This window comes from Oncorhynchus mykiss, chromosome 6 (genome assembly GCF_013265735.2).
Source record: "Oncorhynchus mykiss isolate Arlee chromosome 6, USDA_OmykA_1.1, whole genome shotgun sequence".
NCBI classification, from domain to species: domain Eukaryota; kingdom Metazoa; phylum Chordata; class Actinopteri; order Salmoniformes; family Salmonidae; genus Oncorhynchus; species Oncorhynchus mykiss.
Genome location: NC_048570.1, coordinates 80,039,568 through 80,062,067, shown reverse-complemented (window position 1 = coordinate 80,062,067; position 22,500 = coordinate 80,039,568). Strand labels below are relative to the sequence as shown.

The 22,500-nt window shown below is 45.7% G+C and overlaps 1 protein-coding gene across 1 annotated transcript in view; it reads right to left on the bottom strand.

Annotated features, from left to right (window-relative positions):
* The window catches only part of LOC118965045 (protein FAM227B-like), a 109,977-nt gene that overhangs the window by 2,708 nt on the left and 84,769 nt on the right, over positions 1-22,500 (bottom strand). The window contains exons 10-11 of the mRNA XM_036981785.1: positions 6,955-7,076; positions 6,466-6,623 (exon numbers count right to left, since the gene is read on the bottom strand). Coding sequence (XP_036837680.1) covers positions 6,466-6,623; positions 6,955-7,076 — 280 coding nt within the window. The remainder of the gene's footprint in view (positions 1-6,465; positions 6,624-6,954; positions 7,077-22,500) is intronic.

The window sequence follows — 22,500 nt, the reverse complement described above, 5'->3', positions numbered from 1 at the left end:
TACCTTTGCAGGCTTGCAACTCTCTTGTAGTCCAATATTTACTGTCCGATATTTACTGACAGTGAACTGTGAAAATATAACACTGTGCAGACATGCATACAACATTCTGCATACAGTGGAATTCACTATTTGATGCAGGACTGATCCCCTCTATAAGAAATGTGTTAAAGGTCATCTTTTACAGTCTAAATGTCATTTTAATGGTAATATTCTTGAATGGAAAATTCTCTTAACATGAATGAATAACTTAAAATAAATATAACTTTAATATACATTAACCTCTTCAATTAAAATAAAAGAACATGATCATCTATAGAATGATATAACAAACAAAATAATCAAATCAGCAGCAGATTTGTGAACTAAGTATACAGACCAACTGGAAAATAAGCAGCTGGAAAAGTGGAAATGGAAATGAAAAGGCCTGATGTTGGTGCTACAGGAAAGGTCAAGGGGTCACCAAATCAATAGGTTTCTTCCACTTGGGGTCTTGATTGTGCACAACACATTTGATGGTAATCCAGCCATTACTTTGAGATTCATCTTGTTCTCTGTCTGTTCTCAGTCTTGTTCTCAGCCTGTGAACATCATGTAGTGTAGTGATGTAGTGATCCAATATCCACAGCCATACCATTTAACAGTTATCACTGGCCCTTACTCAGCCTTACTCACTAAGAGCCTAGCGCCCAGCCTTCTTGCTGGCAAAGTCACTGATCAAGTCTAGCTAACTGACTTTCAATGGACAGCATGGCAAGACTGCAAAGCCTGTCCTGGGACATAGTGGACCTCAAATAGTTGTTTAAATCAGTTTTAGCTTACTGAAAGCTCTCTCACCACCAGCAACAGTCACAGGCAGTGTGCAAAATATACATAAAGCAATGCACACTTCTCCAAAAATGCTTTTTCTGCTGCATTTTACAAATTGCATTCAGGAGACAAAGAGGGAACAAGTTAGGGGGGGAAGTGGCAGCATATACAGTGTTCAGGTGTCAGGAGACCAAGAGGGAACAAGTTAGGGGGGGAAGTGGCAGCATATACAGTGTTCAGGTGTCAGGAGACAAAGAGGGAACAAGTTAGGGGGGGAAGTGGCAGCATATACAGTGTTCAGGTGTCAGGAGACAAAGAGGGAACAAGTTAGGGGGGGAAGTGGCAGCATATACAGTGTTCAGGTGTCAGGAGACCAAGAGGGAACAAGTTAGGGGGGGGAAGTGGCAGCATATACAGTGTTCAGGTGTCAGGAGACAAAGAGGGAACAAGTTAGGGGGGGAAGTGGCAGCATATACAGTGTTCAGGTGTCAGGAGACAAAGAGGGAACAAGTTAGGGGGGAAGTGGCAGCATATACAGTGTTCAGGTGTCAGGAGACAAAGAGGGGACAAGTTAGGGGGGGAAGTGGCAGCATATACAATGTTCAGGTGTCAGGAGACCAAGAGGGAACAAGTGGCAGCATATACAGTGTTCAGGTGTCAGGAGACAAAGAGGAACAAGTGGCAGCATATACAGTGTTCAGGTGTCAGGAGACAAAGAGGAACAAGTTAGGGGGGGAAGTGGCAGCATATACAGTGTTCAGGTGTCAGGAGACAAAGAGGAACAAGTTAGGGGGGGAAGTGGCAGCATATACAGTGTTCAGGTGTCAGGAGACAAAGAGGGGACAAGTTAGGGGGGAAGTGGCAGCATATACAGTGTTCAGGTGTCAGGAGACAAAGAGGGGACAAGTTAGGGGGGGGAAGTGGCAGCATATACAGTGTTCAGGTGTCAGGAGACCAAGAGGGAACAAGTGGCAGCATATACAGTGTTCAGGTGTCAGGAGACAAAGAGGGGACAAGTTAGGGGGGGGAAGTGGCAGCATATACAGTGTTCAGGTGTCAGGAGACAAAGAGGGGACAAGTTAGGGGGGGGGGGAAGTGGCAGCATATACAGTGTTCAGGTGTCAGGAGACAAAGAGGGGACAAGTTAGGGGGGGAAGTGGCAGCATATACAGTGTTCAGGTGTCAGGAGACAAAGAGGGGACAAGTTAGGGGGGGGAAGTGGCAGCATATACAGTGTTCAGGTGTCAGGAGACAAAGAGGGGACAAGTGGCAGCATATACAGTGTTCAGGTGTCAGGAGACAAAGAGGGGACAAGTTAGGGGGGGGAAGTGGCAGCATATACAGTGTTCAGGTGTCAGGAGACAAAGAGGGGACAAGTTAGGGGGGGGAAGTGGCAGCATATACAGTGTTCAGGTGTCAGGAGACCAAGAGGGAACAAGTTAGGGGGGAAGTGGCAGCATATACAGTGTTCAGGTGTCAGGAGACAAGTTAGGGGGGAAGTGGCAGCATATACAGTGTTCAGGTGTCAGGAGACCAAGAGGGAACAAGTTAGGGGGGGAAGTGGCAGCATATACAGTGTTCAGGTGTCAGGAGACCAAGAGGGAACAAGTTAGGGGGGGGAAGTGGCAGCATATACAGTGTTCAGGTGTCAGGAGACAAAGAGGGGACAAGTTAGGGGGGGGAAGTGGCAGCATATACAATGTTCAGGTGTCAGGAGACAAAGAGGGAACAAGTTAGGGGGGGGAAGTGGCAGCATATACAGTGTTCAGGTGTCAGGAGACAAAGAGGGAACAAGTTAGGGGGGGGGGAAGTGGCAGCATATACAGTGTTCAGGTGTCAGGAGACAAAGAGGGGACAAGTGGCAGCATATACAGTGTTCAGGTGTCAGGAGACAAAGAGGGGACAAGTGGCAGCATATACAGTGTTCAGGTGTCAGGAGACAAAGAGGGGACAAGTTAGGGGGGGGAAGTGGCAGCATATACAATGTTCAGGTGTCAGGAGACCAAGAGGGAACAAGTGGCAGCATATACAGTGTTCAGGTGTCAGGAGACAAAGAGGAACAAGTGGCAGCATATACAGTGTTCAGGTGTCAGGAGACAAAGAGGGAACAAGTTAGGGGGGGGAAGTGGCAGCATATACAGTGTTCAGGTGTCAGGAGACAAAGAGGAACAAGTTAGGGGGGAAGTGGCAGCATATACAGTGTTCAGGTGTCAGGAGACAAAGAGGGGACAAGTTAGGGGGGAAGTGGCAGCATATACAGTGTTCAGGTGTCAGGAGACAAAGAGGGGACAAGTTAGGGGGGGGGGAAGTGGCAGCATATACAGTGTTCAGGTGTCAGGAGACAAGTTAGGGGGGGAGTGGCAGCATATAGTGTTCAGGTGTCAGGAGACAAAGAGGGGACACGTGGCAGCATATACAGTGTTCAGGTGTCTTACTTCATGTTGAAACTCAGGTGTCAGATCTCTGGAATACGTCATGATCAGTGGTTGGCACACAGAAGGGACTTGATCCTCACTAATCTGACCAACTTTAGGAACATTAGAAAATTATTCTACAATTTTTGCAGTGGTGTGAAACCTAGTGTCCAAGTCACTTATGATGTTGTCTATAGCAGTAAAAAACACTGTTCCGAAACACCTTTGCTGCACTGTCCTGAGCTGTCTCCTCTTGAGAGGTCTCATCATGATTGTGGACTTCAGGAAACAGCAGAGGGAGCACCCCCCTATCCACATCGATGGGACAGTAGTGGAGAGTTTTAAGTTCCTCGGCGTACACATCACAGACAAACTGAATTGGTCCACCCACACAGACAGCGTCGTGAAGAAGGCGCAGCAGCGCCTCTTCAACCTCAGGAGGCTGAAGAAATTTGGCTTGTCACCAAAAGCACTCACAAACTTCTACAGATGCACAATCGAGAGCATCCTGTCGGGCTGTATCACCGCCTGGTATGGCAACTGCTCCGCCCACAACCGTAAGGCTCTCCCGAGGGTAGTGAGGTCCGCACAACGCATCACCGGGGGCAAACTACCTGCCCTCCAGGACACCTACACCACCCGATGTCACAGGAAGGCCATAAAGATCATCAAGGACAACAACCACCCGAGCCACTTCCTGTTCACCCCGCTATCATCCAGAAGGCCAGGTCAGTACAGGTGCATTAAAGCAGGGACCGAGAGACTGAAAAACAGCTTCTATCTCAAGGCCATCAGACTGTTAAACAGCCACCACTAACATTGAGTGGCTGCTGCCAACACACTGACTCAACTCCAGTCACTTTAATAATGGGAATTCATGGGAATTGATGTAAAATATATCACTAGCCACTTTAAACAATGCTACCTAATATAATGTTTACATACCCTACATTACTCATCTCATATGTATATGTATATACTGTACTCTATATCATCTACTGCATCTTTATGTAATACATGTATCACTAGCCACTTTAACTATGCCACTTTGTTTACATACCCTACATTACTCATCTCATAAGTATATACTGTACTCGATACCATCTACTGCATCTTGCCTATGCCGTTCTGTACCATCACTCATTCATATATCTTTATGTACATATTCTTTATCCCTTTACACTTGTGTGTGTGTATAAGGTAGTAGTTTTGGAATTGTTAGGTTAGATTACTCGTTGGTTATTACTGCATTGTCGGAACTAGAAGCACAAGCATTTCACTACACTCGCATTAACATCTGCTAACCATGTTTATTTGACAAATACATTTGATTTGACTTGATTTGGAATCTCTTCCATTTCCTCTGGCGGCTGTGTTCCTTGCTAAATTGAGGTGCAACATCCATTTGGGGAGAAACCAGTGTTGCCTCAGACAGGAGAGACTCCCATCCATCTCTAAGAGCCTCTTCCTTTAAGGCTCTGATATTGGCTGGCTTTGTGTCAAGGGAGATTTTTCCTGACTGGAGAATCACATTCCCGTCCTCAATGTATTGCAGTACCTGCAATTATGCCAACTGACATGTCATTCAACACAATGCTGCTCACCTCCTTCTTCAGTTGGGAGTAGGGCTGGTTCAGGGGTATGGGGATGGGAGACAGGGCTGGTTCAGGGGTATGGGGATGGGAGACAGGGCTGGTTCAGGGGTATGGGGATGGGAGACAGGGCTGGTTCAGGGGTATGGGGATGGGAGACAGGGCTGGTTCAGGGGAATGGGGATGGGGATGGGGAGACAGGGCTGGTTCAGGGGTATGGGGATGGGAGACAGGGCTGGTTCAGGGGTATGGGGATGGGAGACAGGGCTGGTTCAGGGGTATGGGGATGGGAGACAGGGCTGGTTCAGGGGGATGGGGATGGGAGACAGGGCTGGTTCAGGGGAATGAGGATGGGAGACAGGGCTGGTTCAGGGGTATGGGGATGGGAGACAGGGCTGGTTCAGGGGTATGGGGATGGGAGACAGGGCTGGTTCAGGGGTATGGGGATGGGAGACAGGGCTGGTTCAGGGGTATGGGGATGGGGAGACAGGGCTGGTTCAGGGGTATGGGGATGGGGAGACAGGGCTGGTTCAGGGGTATGGGGATGGGGAGACAGGGCTGGTTCAGGGGTATGGGGATGGGGAGACATGGCTGGTTCAGGGGTATGGGGATGGGAGACAGGGCTGGTTCAGGGGAATGAGAATGGGAGACAGGGCTGGTTCAGGGGTATGGGGATGGGAGACAGGGCTGGTTCAGGGGTATGGGGATGGGAGACAGGGCTGGTTCAGGGGTATGGGGATGGGAGACAGGGCTGGTTCAGGGGTATGGGGATGGGAGACAGGGCTGGTTCAGGGGTATGGGGATGGGAGACATGGCTGGTTCAGGGGTATGGGGATGGGAGACAGGGCTGGTTCAGGGGTATGGGGATGGGAGACATGGCTGGTTCAGGGGTATGGGGATGGGAGACAGGGCTGGTTCAGGGGGATGGGGATGGGAGACATGGCTGATTTAGTATGAATAGCTTGCTAAAAGTTTGCTGCATTGATTAAAGGGCTAAAAGAGTGAAATGCAAACGCTCCGAATTTTCTGTGAAGATATTAACTAACTAATGTTAGGGGAGAATAAGTAGCCTATTTCACTATGGACTAAGCTAACAGGTACATTTCTAACACTCACGGACTACACCCACCTTCCTTTGTGAAAAATTGGGTGACATATCATCGCCCTTTCTTTTCTCTCTTCTGTCTTTCTTTTCATTTTTGGAAGCCAAATTGTATTTAGGAAGCTGAGACATGATGCTCCACTGCTAGCAAGTACCATTTGCACCTGGTTTGGAGACAGGACCTAACCATTTCATGTAAATAGAGGGTTAGGCAATACAGAGGCTCTGTAAATAAAATATTATATTAATGATGATAGGTTAATAATTTTATATAACATTTTTTTTACCTAATGTTCTAATAATCTTTTAGGGCCCCTGTCAGTCACAGGCCCTTAGAATCGTCCTAACTTTCCCGGCGCCCCTGTGTGTGTGTGTGTTTGTGTGTGTTTGTATTTGTGTGTGTTTGTGTGTGTGTGTGTGTGTGTGTGTGTGTGTTTGTGCTGTGTGTGTGTGTGTGTGTGTGTGTGTGTGTGTGTGTGTGTGTGTGTGTGTGTGTGTGTGTGTGTGTGTGTGTGTGTGTGTGTGTGTGTGTGTGTGTGTGTAAGGATATGTGAGGTTGGTGATCTCAGTGCGTCTGATCCTGCGTGTGTCAGATCCAGCGGGTGTAGGGATGTCTTGGAGGTGCAGGTAACGAGACACCAGAGGACTCTGACCACAGGGCTGGAAACAGACATGCTGGAACTCTGGACCTGCTCCAATGTAGTGGGACTGGAACACACAACACATTACAACTAACACTAAACACACAACACATTACAACTAATACTAAACACACAACACATTACAAGTACACATGATAACTACACACACACTTTGACACCTTTACCATTTTTACACTATGGTGCCGACCCAAACAGTACTGTTCTGGCTCAGATATTTTCTTTCCAGCGTTCCAGCAGGGTTCTGTCAACTACAGTGGATGCATAACCAGGCCAGCCTGGTGCAGATTAGCTTGACTTGGCTCGACCCAGCTCAGTAGAATTGGGTCATTGTGTTACTTCTCTCTGAATCAACGTAGCATACCATATTGCTGTCTTACCTCTCTCTTGCGGTCCATCCTGGAGTCAGCATTAGCAATGCTTCCTCTCTTCTGCTTCTCTGTGCTGCTGAGACTTAGTCTCCTGGCGCTGGACACCAGCTCTTCAAACTCCATCTGCAGGTCTGACTTACACACACACACACACACATACACACACACACACACACACACACACACACACACACACACACACACACACACACACACACACCGAGTGATTATTGTATAGTGTGGATATGGTTACAACCAGAGTCACTGCAAAGTGGAAAACTTACCATAAACCTCATTATCATGGGAATTCAATGAAACTTTTCTTCAACAATGTGCATTTTGAAGAGGAAACTATTTATATATTGCTCTGTTTTTTCAATTAGACCATGGCATTGTTACATATTTGTTTCTGATTGAAGGCCATTCTAGAGCGTGCATTATTTCCCTATAACGCACGGTATATCAGCACGGTAGAATTCAATGGCTATAGTTCATTCTTATGTTCCATACTGCTTTTGGCAGCAAAATCGAATTGAAAACATTATTGACATTGTTGAATTAGATTTTCATAATAGCAAGCTAGGACTGATGGTTTGGTTAGCTAAACTAGCAAGTCTGTTTGGTTACCAAGGCAACTACTGTAGCTATCTAGTACACTTGCTTCCTACTTCAGTGGATATTGAACACATTTCTACTGGCAAATAAAAACATTTTGAAATTTGTTAAATTATAGCCATGGTACAGTATATAAGAGATAATCAACTCAGGGCTCTATGCGTTCGTGGAACACACCTTCCAAGTCATTTATTATTTTCCATAGAACACACAGCCTCTCGTTGATTATCCCTTACATCATCCGCTCCTTATAACGGACATCGTTGAAGAACATTTTCAGATTAAATCACAGTGCAAGAATATAATGAGGTTTATGGTATTTTTTGCACTTCGCACAAAAATGTTGCCCTAAATCTATGGATCAGGTTGGCACTGGACTAACCTCACGTGCAGGCTATTGTGCACAGCACATAAAAGTCTGGGATATCAAACACTCAAAATTGGCCTTAGTGGGAGTGACCATAGAATTCTATGGGAGTGACCTACTGAGTAAAGTATTTGTCATCATTTAACTTCTTGCGGATCAGTGGGACGCTACCGTCCCACCTGGCCAACATCCAGTGAAATTGCAGAGCGCCAAATGCAAATTAAATTACTATAAATATTAAACTTTCATGAAATCACAAGTGCAATACATCAAAATAAAGCTTAACTTGTTAATCCAGCGTGTCAGATTTCAAAAAGGCTTTACGGCGAAAGCAAACCATGCAATAATCTTAGGACAGCGCCCATCACACAAATGCATAACAAATAATTTTCGACCAGGGAGTTGCGGAATGAAAGTCATAAATAGCGATATAATATATGCCTTACTTTTGAAGATCTTCTTCTGTTGGCACTCCAAAAGGTCCCAGTTACATTACAAATGGTCCTTTTGTTCGATAAACTCCTTCTTTATATCCATAAAAACTCTGTTTAGCTGGCGCGCTTCAGTCAATAATCCACTCGTTTTCCCTCCTTCAAAATGCATACAAAGTGAATCCCAAACGGTACCGATAAACTTATCCAAACAAGTCAATCAACATTTGTAATCAAACATTAGGTACCCTAATACGCAAATAAACGTACCCTAATATGCAAATAAACGATAACATTTAAGACAGAGAATCATTATTGTCTTTACCGGAGAAAAATACCAAAGAACGCGTTCTCATTCACGCGCTTGGAAACACTACAGCCAAAATGGGACCCACCTAGAAAAACTACAATTTCTGGCTCATTTGTCCAAAAACCAGCCTGAAACTCTTTCTAAAGACTGTTGACATCTAGAAATCGGGCACGATTTTGCCCTATTATACAAGTGCCAACCATTGAAATCAGTGGTAGGATGACATTTTTTGGGGGGGGGATGGTTTGTCCTCTGGGTTTTGCCTGCCATTTCAATTCTGTTATACTCAAAGACATTATTTTAACAGTTGTAGAACATTTTGAGTGTTTTCTAGCCAGAACCAATTATATGCATATCCTAGCTTCTGGGCCTGAGTAGCAGGCAGTTTACTTTGGGCACGCTTTTCATCCGGACGTCAAAATACCGCTCCCTATCTCAAAGAAGTTAATTTAAGCAAATCACACGACTGAGAAGAGTGGCTCTGTGCTTGTGGTATGCTAGCGTACAGGATAGGGTTAGGGGGAAGGCATCGTAGAAGATGATTAGTTGGTAGATTATGCTGATTAAGCCAATGTCTATGCGGCGGGAGATTCTCTTGGCTCTTTCACTTTGGGTGAAAGTGTCTGGGAACGAGATTAGTACTGGACAGATGATGTATGGCTGCACAGTGTGACAGACCCTGTTCAAATCCTCATGTCGCCACTTCTAACCCCAACACTCACTACACTAGGGTCAAACAAACACACACAGTGTCCTTTATAGAGGAAACATTATACCATACACACACACATACCCACACACACCTGCTCTAACAGGTGGGCAGGCAGGAACTCAGATATTAGGGTTTCCAGAGCTTGTTCAGTTAAATTGTGTTCAGAGCCACAGATGAAGGAGAGATTTGTACCCCTAAACCCCTAAAAACACTGCCTGCCTGCCAGCTCTCTCTCTCCCTCTCATCCTCTGTCTCTCTTTCTGTCCGTCTCTCTCTTTCTGTTTGATCTCTCAATGTCTCTCTCCCCCTCTATAGTGTGTTTGTCAAAGCAAGGCAAGGCAGTGCTCTTCCATAGAGCAGACCTGATCCCCAGCAGCTGTTGCTGTGTTAAGGTGGATCAGGGTTTTCCCCAGACACAGGCTGCTTCCTAAATACTATTCCACATGTCGTGCACTATACAGGGAGTAGTGTTTAATTTGAGACACAAGCACAGAGAGAGACACAACACCTGTTCACATTCTGCAACAGCCACTAACTAGACCCATTACAACACTACACAACTCCCTAACAAGACACATAGTATATAATAGGTTATAAGCCACTTAGCAGACGCTGTATCTAAAGCGATTTACAGTACAGTGAGTTCACACATTTAGTCAAGAGAGAGAAGAGATATAGACATTAACAGTTAACGCTGTGTTCTGTATTTTCAGAAAGTGGACTGTCTTTATTTTGTGATAAAAGTATACTTTTCAGACCATCTTTGGAAGAGAAGCGATCATAAGACAAACACACCAAAGGGGAGGAATTGTCACGCCCTGATCTGTTTCACCTGCCTTGTGATTGTCTCCACCCCCTCCAGGCGTCACTTATTTTCCCTGGTGTATATATTCCTGTGTTTCCTGTCTCTCGGTGCCAGTTCGTTTGGGATGTTTTTCAAGTCAACCAGCGTGTTTTCCCGTACTCCTGCTTCTATTCTCTTTTTGCTCATCCTCCCGGTTTTGACCCTTGCCTTGCCTGTCCTGTCTCTGAGCCCGCCTGCCTGACCACTCTGCCTGCCCCTGAGCCCGCCTGCCTGACCACTCTGCCTGCCCCTGAGCCTGCCTGCCTGACCACTCTGCCTGCCCCTGAGCCCGCCTGCCTGACCACTCTGCCTGCCCCTGAGCCTGCCTGCCTGACCACTCTGCCTGCCCCTGAGCCCGCCTGCCTGACCACTCTGCCTGCCCCTGAGGCCGCCTGCCGACCTGTACCTCTGTTCCCTCTGGATTATCGACCTCTGCCTGACTTGACCTGTCTTCTGCTTGCCCTTGTTGGAACATTAAACATTGTTACTTTGACAGTCTGCATCTGGGTCTTACTTTGATACCTGATAAGAACATGACCCGTGGACCCGTAATGTTTCATCAGGAAGTTACTAAAACCCACTGATATATCAAGCAAAGCATGGACCACACATCTCTTCTAGCCAGGGAGAGTCAGTGAAACAACCAGCTCAGTGTTCATGTAAACAGACAGACAGACAGACAGACAGACGCTGAAAAGATCATCAGCAACATCAAAGTCATGTTGTAACATAGCCTGGTCTAACCTGGGGTGAAGTCATGTTGTAATATAGCCTGGTCTAACCTGGGGTGAAGTCATGGTGTAACATAGCCTGGTCTAGCCTGGGGTGAAGTCATGTTGTAATATAGCCTGGTCTAACCTGGGGTGAAGTCATGGTGTAACATAGCCTGGTCTAGCCTGGGGTGAAGTCATGTTGTAATATAGCCTGGTCTAACCTGGGGTGAAGTCATGGTGTAACATAGCCTGGTCTAACCTGGGGTGAAGTCATGTTGTAATATAGCCTGGTCCAGCCTGGGGTGAAGTCATGTTGTAACATAGCCTGGTTTAGCCTGGTCTAGCCTGGTCTATCCTGGGGTGAAGTCATGTTGTAACATAGCCTGGTCTAGCCTGGGGTGAAGTCATGTTGTAACATAGCCTGGTCTAGCCTGGGGTGAAGTCATGTTGTAACATAGCCTGGTCTAGCCTGGGGTGAAGTCATGTTTATTACATAGCCTGGTCTAACCTGGGGTGAAGTCATGTTCTAACATAGCCTGGTCTAGCCTGGTCTAACCTGGGGTGAAGTCATGTTGTAACATAGCCTGGTCTAATCTGGGGTGAAGTCATGTTTATAACATAGCCTGGTCTAACCTGGGGTGAAGTCATGTTGTAACATAGCCTGGTCTAGCCTGGTCTAACCTGGGGTGAAGTTATGTTGTAACATAGCCTGGTCTAACCTGGGGTGAAGTCATGGTGTGACATAGCCTAGTCTAACCTGGGGTGAAGTCATGTTGTAACATAGCCTGGTCTAACCTGGGGTGAAGTCATGGTGTGACATAGCCTGGTCTAACCTGGGGTGAAGTCATGTTGTAACATAGCCTAGTCTAACCTGGGGTGAAGTCATGGTGTAACATAGCCTGGTCTAACCTGGGGTGAAGTTATGGTGTAACATAGCCTGGTCTAACCTGGGGTGAAGTCATTTTTTTATTTTTTTTATTTCACCTTTATTTAACCAGGTAAGATAGTTGAGAACAAGTTCTCAGTTACAACTGTGACCTGGCCAAGACAAAGCAAAGCAATGCAACAGAAACAACAACACAGAGTTACACATGGAAAAAAAGCATACAGTCAATAACACAATAAAAAAAAATAGTCTATATACAGTGTGCGCAAATGGCATGAGGAGGTAAGGCAATAAATAGGCCATAGTAGCAAAGTAATTACAATTTAGCAGATTAAGACTGAAGTGATGGATGAGCTGATGATGATGAGCAGATGATGGTGTGTAAGTAGTGATACTGGTGTGCAAAAGAGCAGCAAAGTAAATAAAAACAATATGGGGATGAGGTAGGTAGAATGGGTGGGCTATTTACAGATGGACTATGTACAGCTGCAGCGATCGGTTAGCTGCTCAGAGAGCTGATGTTTAAAGTTAGTGAGGGAAATGTAAGTCTCCAGCTTCAGCGATTTTTGCAATTCGTTCCAGTCACTGGAACTGGAAGGAGATGAAAAAGGAGATGTTGGCTTTGGGGGTGACCAGTGTGATATACCTGCTGGAGCGCGTGCTACAGGTGGGTGTTGTTATCGTGACCAGTGAGCTGAGATAAGGTGGAGCTTTACCTAGCATAGACTTATAGACGACCTGGAGCCAGTGGATCTGGCGACGAATATGTAGCGAGGGCCAGCCAACTAGAGCATACAGGTCGCAATGGTGGGTAGTATAAGGCGCTTTGGTAACAAAACAGATGGCACTGTGATAGACTACATCCAATTTGCTGAGTAGAGTATTGGAAGCTATTTTGTAGATGACATCGCCGAAGTCGAGGATCGGTAGGATAGTCAGTTTTACTAGGGTAAGTTTGGAGGCATGAGTGAAGGAGGCTTTGTTGCGAAATAGAAAGCCGATGCTAGATTTGATTTTGGATTGGAGATGTTTGATATGGAGTCTGGAAGGAGAGTTTACAGTCTAGCCAGACACCTAGGTATTTGTAGTTGTCCACATATTCTAGGTCAGAACCGTCCAGAGTAGTGATGCTAGTCGGGCGGGCGTGTGCGGGCAGCGAACGGTTGAAAAGCATGCATTTGGTTTTGCTAGCGTTTAAGAGCAGTTGGAGGCCACAGAAGGAGTGTTGTATGACATTGAAGCTTGTTTGGAGGTTAGTTAACACAGTGTCCAAAGAAGGGCCAGATGTATACAGAATGGTGTCGTCTGCGTAGAAGTGGATCAGGGAATCACCCGCAGCAAGAGCAACATCGTTGATATATACAGAGAAAAGAGTTGGCCCGAGAATTGAACCCTGTGGTACCCCCATAGAGACTGCAAGAGGTCCGGACAACAGGTCCTCCGATTTTACACACTGAACTCTGTCTGCAAAGTAGTTGGTGAACCAGGCGAGGCAGTCATTTGAGAAACTAAGGTTATTGAGTCTGCCGTTAAGAATTACGGTGATTGACAGAGTCGAAAGCCTTGGCCAGGCTGATGAAGACGGCTGCACAGTACTGTCTTTTATCGATGGCGGTTATGATATCGTTTAGTACCTTGAGTGTGGCTGAGGTGCACCCGTGACCAGCTCGGAAACCGGATTGCACAGCGGAGAAGGTATGGTGGGATTCGAAATGGTCAGTGATCTGTTTATTAACTTGGCTTTCAAAGACTTTAGATAAGCAGGGCAGGATGGATCTAGGTCTGTAACAGTTTGGGTCTAGTGTGTCACCCCCTTTGAAGAGGAGGATGACCACGGCAGCTTTCCAATCTTTAGTGATCTCGGACAAAACAAAAGAGAGGTTGAACAGACTGGTAATAGGGGTTGCAACAATGGCGGTGGATCATTTTAAAAAGAGAGGGTCCAGATTGTCTAGCCCAGCTGATGTTGTAACATAGCCTGGTCTAACCTGGGGTGAAGTCATGGTGTAACATAGCCTGGTCTAACCTGGGGTGACGTCATGTTGTAACATAGCCTGGTCTAACCTGCTCTAACCTGGGGTGAAGTCATGTTGTAACATAGCCTGGTCTAACCTGTGGGGAAGTCATGTTGTAACATAGCCTGGTCTAGCCCGGGGTATAGTCATGGTGTAACATAGCCTGGTCTAACCTGGGGTGAAGTCATGTTGTAACATAGCCTGGTCAAGCCTGGAGTGATGTCATGTTGTAACATAGCCTGGTCTGACCTGGAGTGATATCCAGAGTGACTGTAAAGAGGGGGAGTGGACAGGTCTGAGAAGTGACCAATAGGAACTCCAGGCAGTGCCCATTCTCGCTCTCGCTCTCTCTCTCTCTCTCTCTCTCTCTTTCTCTGGTCTCTTTCACACCTCACTAAGCCTTACCATGAAACGGTCTGAGCTGGAGCTATCTGAGACTATCTGTAGTAGGGTTCCTCTGACACCTCCACCCTGACCTGAGCTGACACCTCCACCCTGACCTGAGCTGACACCTCCACCCTGACCTGAGCTGACACCTCCACCCTGACCTGAGCTGACACCTCCACCCTGACCTGAGCTGACACCTCCACCCTGACCTGAGCTGTAAGTGACAACCTAGGCTGTGACTCTCTGTCACCTTTTACTGCTGCTGTGACAGTATGTGTTAGGACCCAGGAAGAGACGCTTTAAAGAGCTGGTTTACAGCGGGACAGTCTGAGTGTGTGTTTTCTGTGTCCTCTCCTTGACTGCTGTTCCAGATCAGACTGTTCTATTCCTCTTCACAGGATACTGTTGTTTCATGGTGAGTCATGTTACATCTTCAATCATCATCATCATCTTCCTTCAGTAACAGGATATGAGTAAAAGCCATTTTGATTCTGGAACAACACATCTTCTTTGTGTTCTTCACTGTAAGATGATGTTTGATCTCTGATAGCTGATCCAGTGTTGTTGGAGACAGGGCTGCTTATCTGGTAGTTAGACATGCTGTGTGTGTGTGTGTGTGTTATTTATAGTGCAGGGCTAATGTTATCGGCTCCATCCCTAGAGCTCCCCAATTACGGTGGAATTTAGAAAGCAAGAGCTAAACCCAAACAGTCTAAACCTGGGCTAAGAATAACTGACCTTAAATATCATCCATCCACACACAGAGTAAACCTGCTCATTTCACTACAAGACAGAACGAAGCAGGAACACACACACATACACACAAACACAGATACGCCTCCACCCAGGAATGCTTTTAAAGAGTGGTGCGCTGGCTGTGTGTGTGTGTGTGTGTGTGTGTGTGTGTGTGTGTGTGTGTGTGTGTGTGTGTGTGTGTGTGTGTGTGTGTGTGTGTGTGTGTGTGTGTGTGTGTGTGTGTGTGTGTGTGTGTGTGTGGAGGAAGATGTCAGGGTAGCCTAATAGTGGATGTAGCACTGTGTCAGCAGGAGAAGTGGTTCACTGGAAACACCAATGGACAGAACCAACATGGAAATCCTATTCTGATCCTGCCAATGAGGCATTCTAATCTCTGCACCCAGAACCCAATCTCACACAAGAGACTATAGAGGCATTACAACTAACCACTGGTGGCTGGCGGCACTTTAAATAGGAGGAAGGGTTCATAGTAGTGGCTGGACCAGAACGAATGGAACGGTACCAAGCACATCAATATGTGGTTCCATATGTTTGCTGCCACTCCACTCGTTCTGGTCCAATCAATACTAGGAGCCGCCCTCACCTGCCTCCACTGTAACTAACCTGCTGGTTAACCAACCTGTTGTTGGACTGAGGTCCAGTCTGTGTTTCATGTGTATGGCTATGTCCCAAATAGCACCCTATTCTCTATAGTGCACTACTCTTCACCTGGGCCAATATAGGGCAGTGCACTATATAGGGAATAGGGTGCCATTTGGAGCACAAGCTGCTGGACCTTGGGGTCTATGATTAGACAGTAACCAGTAAAAGTCAGGTGTTACCTGGAAGCTGTCACCAGTGGTTTGTCCCCAAACCATAACTCTCCCCTGCAGACACCCCATCAGCCACAGTCCATAAACCCTGCTCCTACATTATAAGGAAAGATACAGCTAGAGAGACTGAACGCTCGTAACAACACTCACCCTGATACTGCAGGTCTAGATAGTTTCACAAAGTACAAAAAAGAGGATTTCATCATCATGTGTTCTTTGCTTAGGAATCTGAGAATAAAATACATAACCTGTCCTGTAATTGTAGCTTCATGTCTTCAGGAAATCATTCTAAAAAAATACTTCTGGTCTAACTCACTATGGCTGTTCCTCCCAAATTGTACCCAATTCCCTACAAAGTGCACTACTTTTGACCAGAGCCCTATGGGGCCTATGAGCCCTGGCCAAAAATAGTGAAATACATACAGAATAGGGTGTCTTCAGCTCTGAGTAAGAAGGCTATCCCTGACAACAGGCTGTATCTGGAGCTGAGTTTAAGAGTTGAGGTTTGGCCCTCCAGAGCTCTGTTAGCATGTTTCTGGTAACGTGTCCCATCCCAAGCACCTCAGCCCTCTCAGGCTCTATTGGCCGTTGCAGATTTAACAATAAGCTGAATCAATTAGCAGGAAAAGTGAGGTTTTAAAGACTGACCTCTGGGTTGGACACAGCACATACCTCTGGTAGCTACCATACTCTACTCAATAACCTACCTACTATAAAACTGAAGACCTGAGGGAGAGAGAGAGATCGAGAGATAGAGAGAGAGAGAGACAGAGAGAGAGCGAGAGAGAGAGAGAGAGAGAGAGAGAGAGAGAGAGCATAGCCTTGCTATTGAGAAAGGCTGCCGTAGGCAGACATGGCTCTCAAGAGAAGACAGGCTATGTGCTCACTGCCCACAAAATGAGGTGGAAACTGAGCTGCACTTCCTAACCTCCTGCCCAATGTATGACCATATTAGAGAGACATATTTCCCTCAGATTACAGAGATCCACAAAGAATTCGAAAACAAATCCAAATTTGAAAAACTCCCATATCTACTGGGTGAAATTCCACAGTGTGCCATCACAGCAGCAAGATTTGTGACCTGTTGCCACGAGAAAAGGGCAACCAGTGAAGAACAAACACCATTGTAAATACAACCCATATTTATGCTTATTTATTTTATCTTGTGTCCTTTAACCATTTGTACATTGTTAAAACACTGTATATATATATATAATATGACATTTGTAATGTCTTTATTGTTTTGAAACTTCTGTATGTGTTTTTCACTTTATATATTCACTTTATATATTATCTACCTCACTTGCTTTGGCAATGTTAACACATGTTTCCCATGCCAATAAAGCCCTTGAATTGAATTGAATTGAGAGAGAGAGAGAGAGAGGAGGATAAGAGAGAGAGAGAGAGAGAGAGAGAGAGAGAGAGAGAGAGAGAGAGAGGAGGATAAGAGAGAGAGAGAGAGAGAGAGAGAGAGAGAGAGAGAGAGAGAGAGAGAGAGAGAGAGAGAGAGAGAGAGAGAGAGAGAGAGAGAGAGAGAGAGAGAGAGAGAGAGAGAGAGAGAGAGAGAGAGAGAGAGAGAGAGCGAGAGAGAGAGAGAGAGAGAGAGAGAGAGAGAGATAGAGAGAGAGAGAGAGAGAGAGAGAGAGAGAGAGAGAGAGAGAGAGAGAGAGAGAGAGAGAGAGAGGAGGATAAGGAGGCTGGGGGAGAAAGTAAGTAAGATAAAGAAAGACAGAGAGGTACAGAAGTTAAAGAAGTGTACTCACGCAGGTCTGTCGTGCCTGCGGCCAGTCTACTTCCTGTGCTGGTCTGCTGTAAAGACCAGCTGAGCTGAACAGAGCTGGGCAGAGCAGAGGCTGAGGCTGAGCAGAGACTGAACAGAGTAGAGCTGAGCAGAGCTGAACAGAGATAACAGAGCTGAGGAGAGTTGAGCAGAGATCGAACAGAGTAGAGTTGAGCAGAGAACAAACAGATTACCACACTACCTGTACACACACTACCTGTACCCACACTACCTGTACCCACACTTCCTTGTACCCACACTACCTGTACACACACAACCTGTACCCACAATACCTGTACCCACACTTCCTTGTACCCACACTACCTGTACACACACTTCCTTGTACCCACACTACCTGTACCCACACTACCTATACCCACACCACTTGTACCCACACTACCTGTACCCACACTACTTGTATACACACTACCTGTACCCACACTTCCTTGTACCCACACTAACTGTACCCACACTACCTGTACACACACTACCTGTACACACACTACCTGTACCCACACTACCTGTACACACACTACCTGTACACACACTACCTGTACCCACACTACCTGTACACACATTACCTGTACACACATTACCTGTACCCACACTACCTGTACACACACTACCTGTACACACATGACCTGTACCCACACTACCTGTACCCATACTACCTGTACCAACACTACCTGTACACACACAACCTATTCCCACACTACTTGTACCCACACTACCTGTACCCACACTACTTGTATACACACTACCTGTACACACACTACATGTACCCACACTACCTGTACCCACACTACCTGTACACACACTACATGTACCCACACTTCCTTGTACTCACACTACCTGTACACACACTACATGTACCCACACTTCCTTGTACTCACACTACCTGTACCCACACTACCTGTACCCACACTTCCTTGTACTCACACTACCTGTACCCACACTTCCTTGTACTCACACTACTTGTACCCACACTACCTGTACCCACACTACTTGTATACACACTACCTGTACACACACTACATGTACCCACACTACCTGTACCCACACTACCTGTACACACACTACATGTACCCACACTTCCTTGTACTCACACTACCTGTACCCACACTACCTGTACCCACACTTCCTTGTACTCACACTACCTGTACCCACACTTCCTTGTACTCACACTACATGTACCCACACTACCTGTACTCACACTACCTGTAAATAGCCTAATAGATGCACTAATATCAAGAACCAGCACCTCTCTGAAGTAGCCTAATAATGAAATGTTGCTGTTTTTCATCTATATATATAGTGCCTTGCGAAAGTATTCGGCCCCCTTGTACTTTGCGACCTTTTGCCACATTTCAGGCTTCAAACATAAAGATATAAAACTGTATTTTTTTGTGAAGAATCAACAGCAAGTGGGACACAATCATGAAGTGGAACGACATTTATTGGATATTTCAAACTTTTTTAACAAATCAAAAACTGAAAAATTGGGCGTGCAAAATTATTCAGCCCCTTTACTTTCAGTGCAGCAAACTCTCTCCAGAAGTTCAGTGAGGATCTCTGAATGATCCAATGTTGACCTAAATGACTAATGATGATAAATACAATCCACCTGTGTGTAATCAAGTCTCCGTATAAATGCACCTGCACTGTGATAGTCTCAGAGGTCCGTTAAAAGCGCAGAGAGCATCATGAAGAACAAGGAACACACCAGGCAGGTCCGAGATACTATTGTGAAGAAGTTTAAAGCCGGATTTGGATACAAAAAGATTTCCCAAGCTTTAAACATCCCAAGGAGCACCGTGCAAGTGATAATATTGAAATGGAAGGAGTATCAGACCACTGCAAATCTACCAAGACCTGGCCGTCCCTCTAAACTTTCAGCTCATACAAGGAGAAGACTGATCAGAGATGCAGCCAAGAGGCCCATGATCACTCTGGATGAACTGCAGAGATCTACAGCTGAGGTGGGAGACTCTGTCCATAGGACAACAATCAGTCAGTCGTATATTGCACAAATCTGGCCTTTATGGAAGAGTGGCAAGAAGAAAGCCATTTCTTAAAGATATCCATAAAAAGTGTTGTTTAAAGTTTGCCACAAGCCACCTGGGAGACACACCAAACATGTGGAAGAAGGTGCTCTGGTCAGATGAAACCAAAATTGAACTTTTTGGCAACAATGCAAAACGTTATGTTTGGCGTAAAAGCAACACAGCTCATCACCCTGAACACACCATACCCACTGTCAAACATGGTGGTGGCAGCATCAAGGTTTGGGCCTGCTTTTCTTCAGCAGGGACAGGGAAGATGGTTAAAATTGATGGGAAGATGGATGGAGCCAAATACAGGACCATTTTGGAAGAAAACCTGATGGAGTCTGCGAAAGACCTGAGACTGGGACGGAGATTTGTCTTCCAACAAGACAATGATCCAAAACATAAAGCAAAATCTACAATGGAATGGTTCAAAAATAAACATATCCAGGTGTTAGAATGGCCAAGTCAAAGTCCAGACCTGAATCCAATCGAGAATCTGTGGAAAGAACTGAAAACTGCTGTTCACAAATGCTCTCCATCCAACCTCACTGAGCTCGAGCTGTTTTGCAAGGAGGAATGGGAAAAAAATTCAGTCTCTCGATGTGCAAAACTGATAGAGACATACCCCAAGCGACTTACAGCTGTAATCGCAACAAAGTATTAACTTAAGGGGGCTGAATAATTTTGCACGCCCAATTTTTCAGTTTTTGATTTGTTAAAAAAGTTTGAAATATCCATATGTTGATTCTTCACAAAAAAATACAGTTTTATATCTTTATGTTTGAAGCCTGAAATATGGCAAAAGGTCGCAAAGTTCAAGGGGGCCGAATACTTTCGCAAGGCACTGTACAGTGGGGCAAAAAAGTATTTAGTCAGCCACCAATTGTGCAAGTTCTCCCACTTAAAAAGATGAGAGAGACCTGTAATTTTCATCATAGGTACACGTCGACTATGACAGACAAAATTAGGAAAAAAATCCAGAAAATCACATTGTAAGATTTTTAATGAATTTATTTGCAAATAAGTATTTGGTCACCTACAAACAAGCAAGATTTCTGGCTCTCACAGACCTGTAACTGTGGAGGACAGAGGCTCCTCTGTCCTCCACTCGTTACCTGTATTAATGGCACCTGTTTGAACTTGTTATCAGTATAAAAGACACCTGTCCACAACCTCAAACTGTCACACTCCAAACTCCACTATGGCCAAGACCAAAGAGTTGTCAAAGGACACCAGAAACAAAATTGTAGACATGCACCAGGCTGGGAAGACTGAATCTGCAATAGGTAAGCAGTTTGGTTTGAAGAAATCAACTGTGGGAGCAATTATTAGGAAATGGAAGACATACAAGACCACTGATAATCTCCCTCGATCTGGGGCTCCACGCAAGATCTCACCCCGTAGGGTCAAAATGATCACAAGAACGGTGAGCAAAAATCCCGGAACCACAAGGGGGGACCTAGTGAATGACCTGCAGAGAGCTGGGACCAAAGTAACAAAGCCCACCATCAGTAACACACTACGCCGCCAGGGACTCAAATCCTGCAGTGCCAGACGTGTCCCCCTGCTTAAGCCAGTACATGTCCAGGCCCGTCTGAAGTTTGCTAGAGAGCATTTGGATGATCCAAAAGAAGATTGGCAGAATGTCATATGGTCAGGTGAAACCAAAATACAACTTTTTGGTAAAAACTCAACTCGTCGTGTTTGGAGGACAAAGAATGCTGAGTTGCATCCAAAGAACACCATACCTACTGTGAAGCATGGGGGTGGAAACATCATGCTTTGGGGCTGTTTTTCTGCAAAGGGACTAGGACGACTTATCCGTGTAAAGGAAAGAATGAATGGGGCCATGTATCGTGAGATTTTGAGTGAAAACCTCCTTCCATCAGCAAGGGCATTGAAGATGAAACGTGGCTGGGTCTTTCAGCATGACAATGATCCCAAACACACCGCACGGGCAATGAAGGAGTGGCTTCGTAAGAAGCATTTCAAGGTCCCGGAGTGGCTTAGCCAGTCTCCAGATCTCAACCCCATAAAAAATCTTTGGAGGGAGTTGAAAGTCCGTGTTGCCCAGCAACAGCCCCAAAACATCACTGCTCTAGAGGAGATCTGCATGGAGGAATGGGCCAAAATACCAGCAACAGTGTGTGAAAACCTTGTGAAGAGTTACAGAAAATGTTTGACCTCTGTCATTGCCAACAAAGGGTATATAACAAAGTATTGAGATAAACTTTTGTTATTGACCAAATACTTATTTTCCACCATAATTTGCAAATAAATTCATGAAAAATCCTACAATGTGATTTTCTGGATTTTTTTTCTCATTTTGTCTGTCATAGTTGAAGTGTACTTACACTTGCACTGTGTACTTACACTTACACTGTAATTACAGGCCTCTCTCATCTTTTTAAGTGGGAGAAGTTGCACATTGGTGGCTGACTAAATACTTTTTTGCCCCACTGTATGTCAATATACGGTCCCACAGTTGAGAGTGCATGTCAGAGCAAAAACCAAGCCATGAGGTTGAAGGAATTTTCTGTAGAGCTCCGAGACAGGATTGTGTCGAGGCAAAGATCTGGGCAAGGGTACCAAAACATTTCTGCAACATTGAAGTCCCCCCCCAAGAACACAGTGATTTCCATCATTCTTAAATGGAAGAAGTTTGGAACCACCAAGCCTCTTCCTACAGCTGGCCGCCCAAACTGAGCAATTAGGGGAGAAGGGCCTTGGTCAGGGAGATAGTCACCCTGACAGAGCTCTAGAGTTCCTCTGTGGAGATGGGAGAACCTTCCAGAATGACAACCATCTCTGCAGCACTCCACCAATCAGGCCTTTATCGTAGAGTGGCCAGACAGAAGCCACTCCTCAGGCACATGACA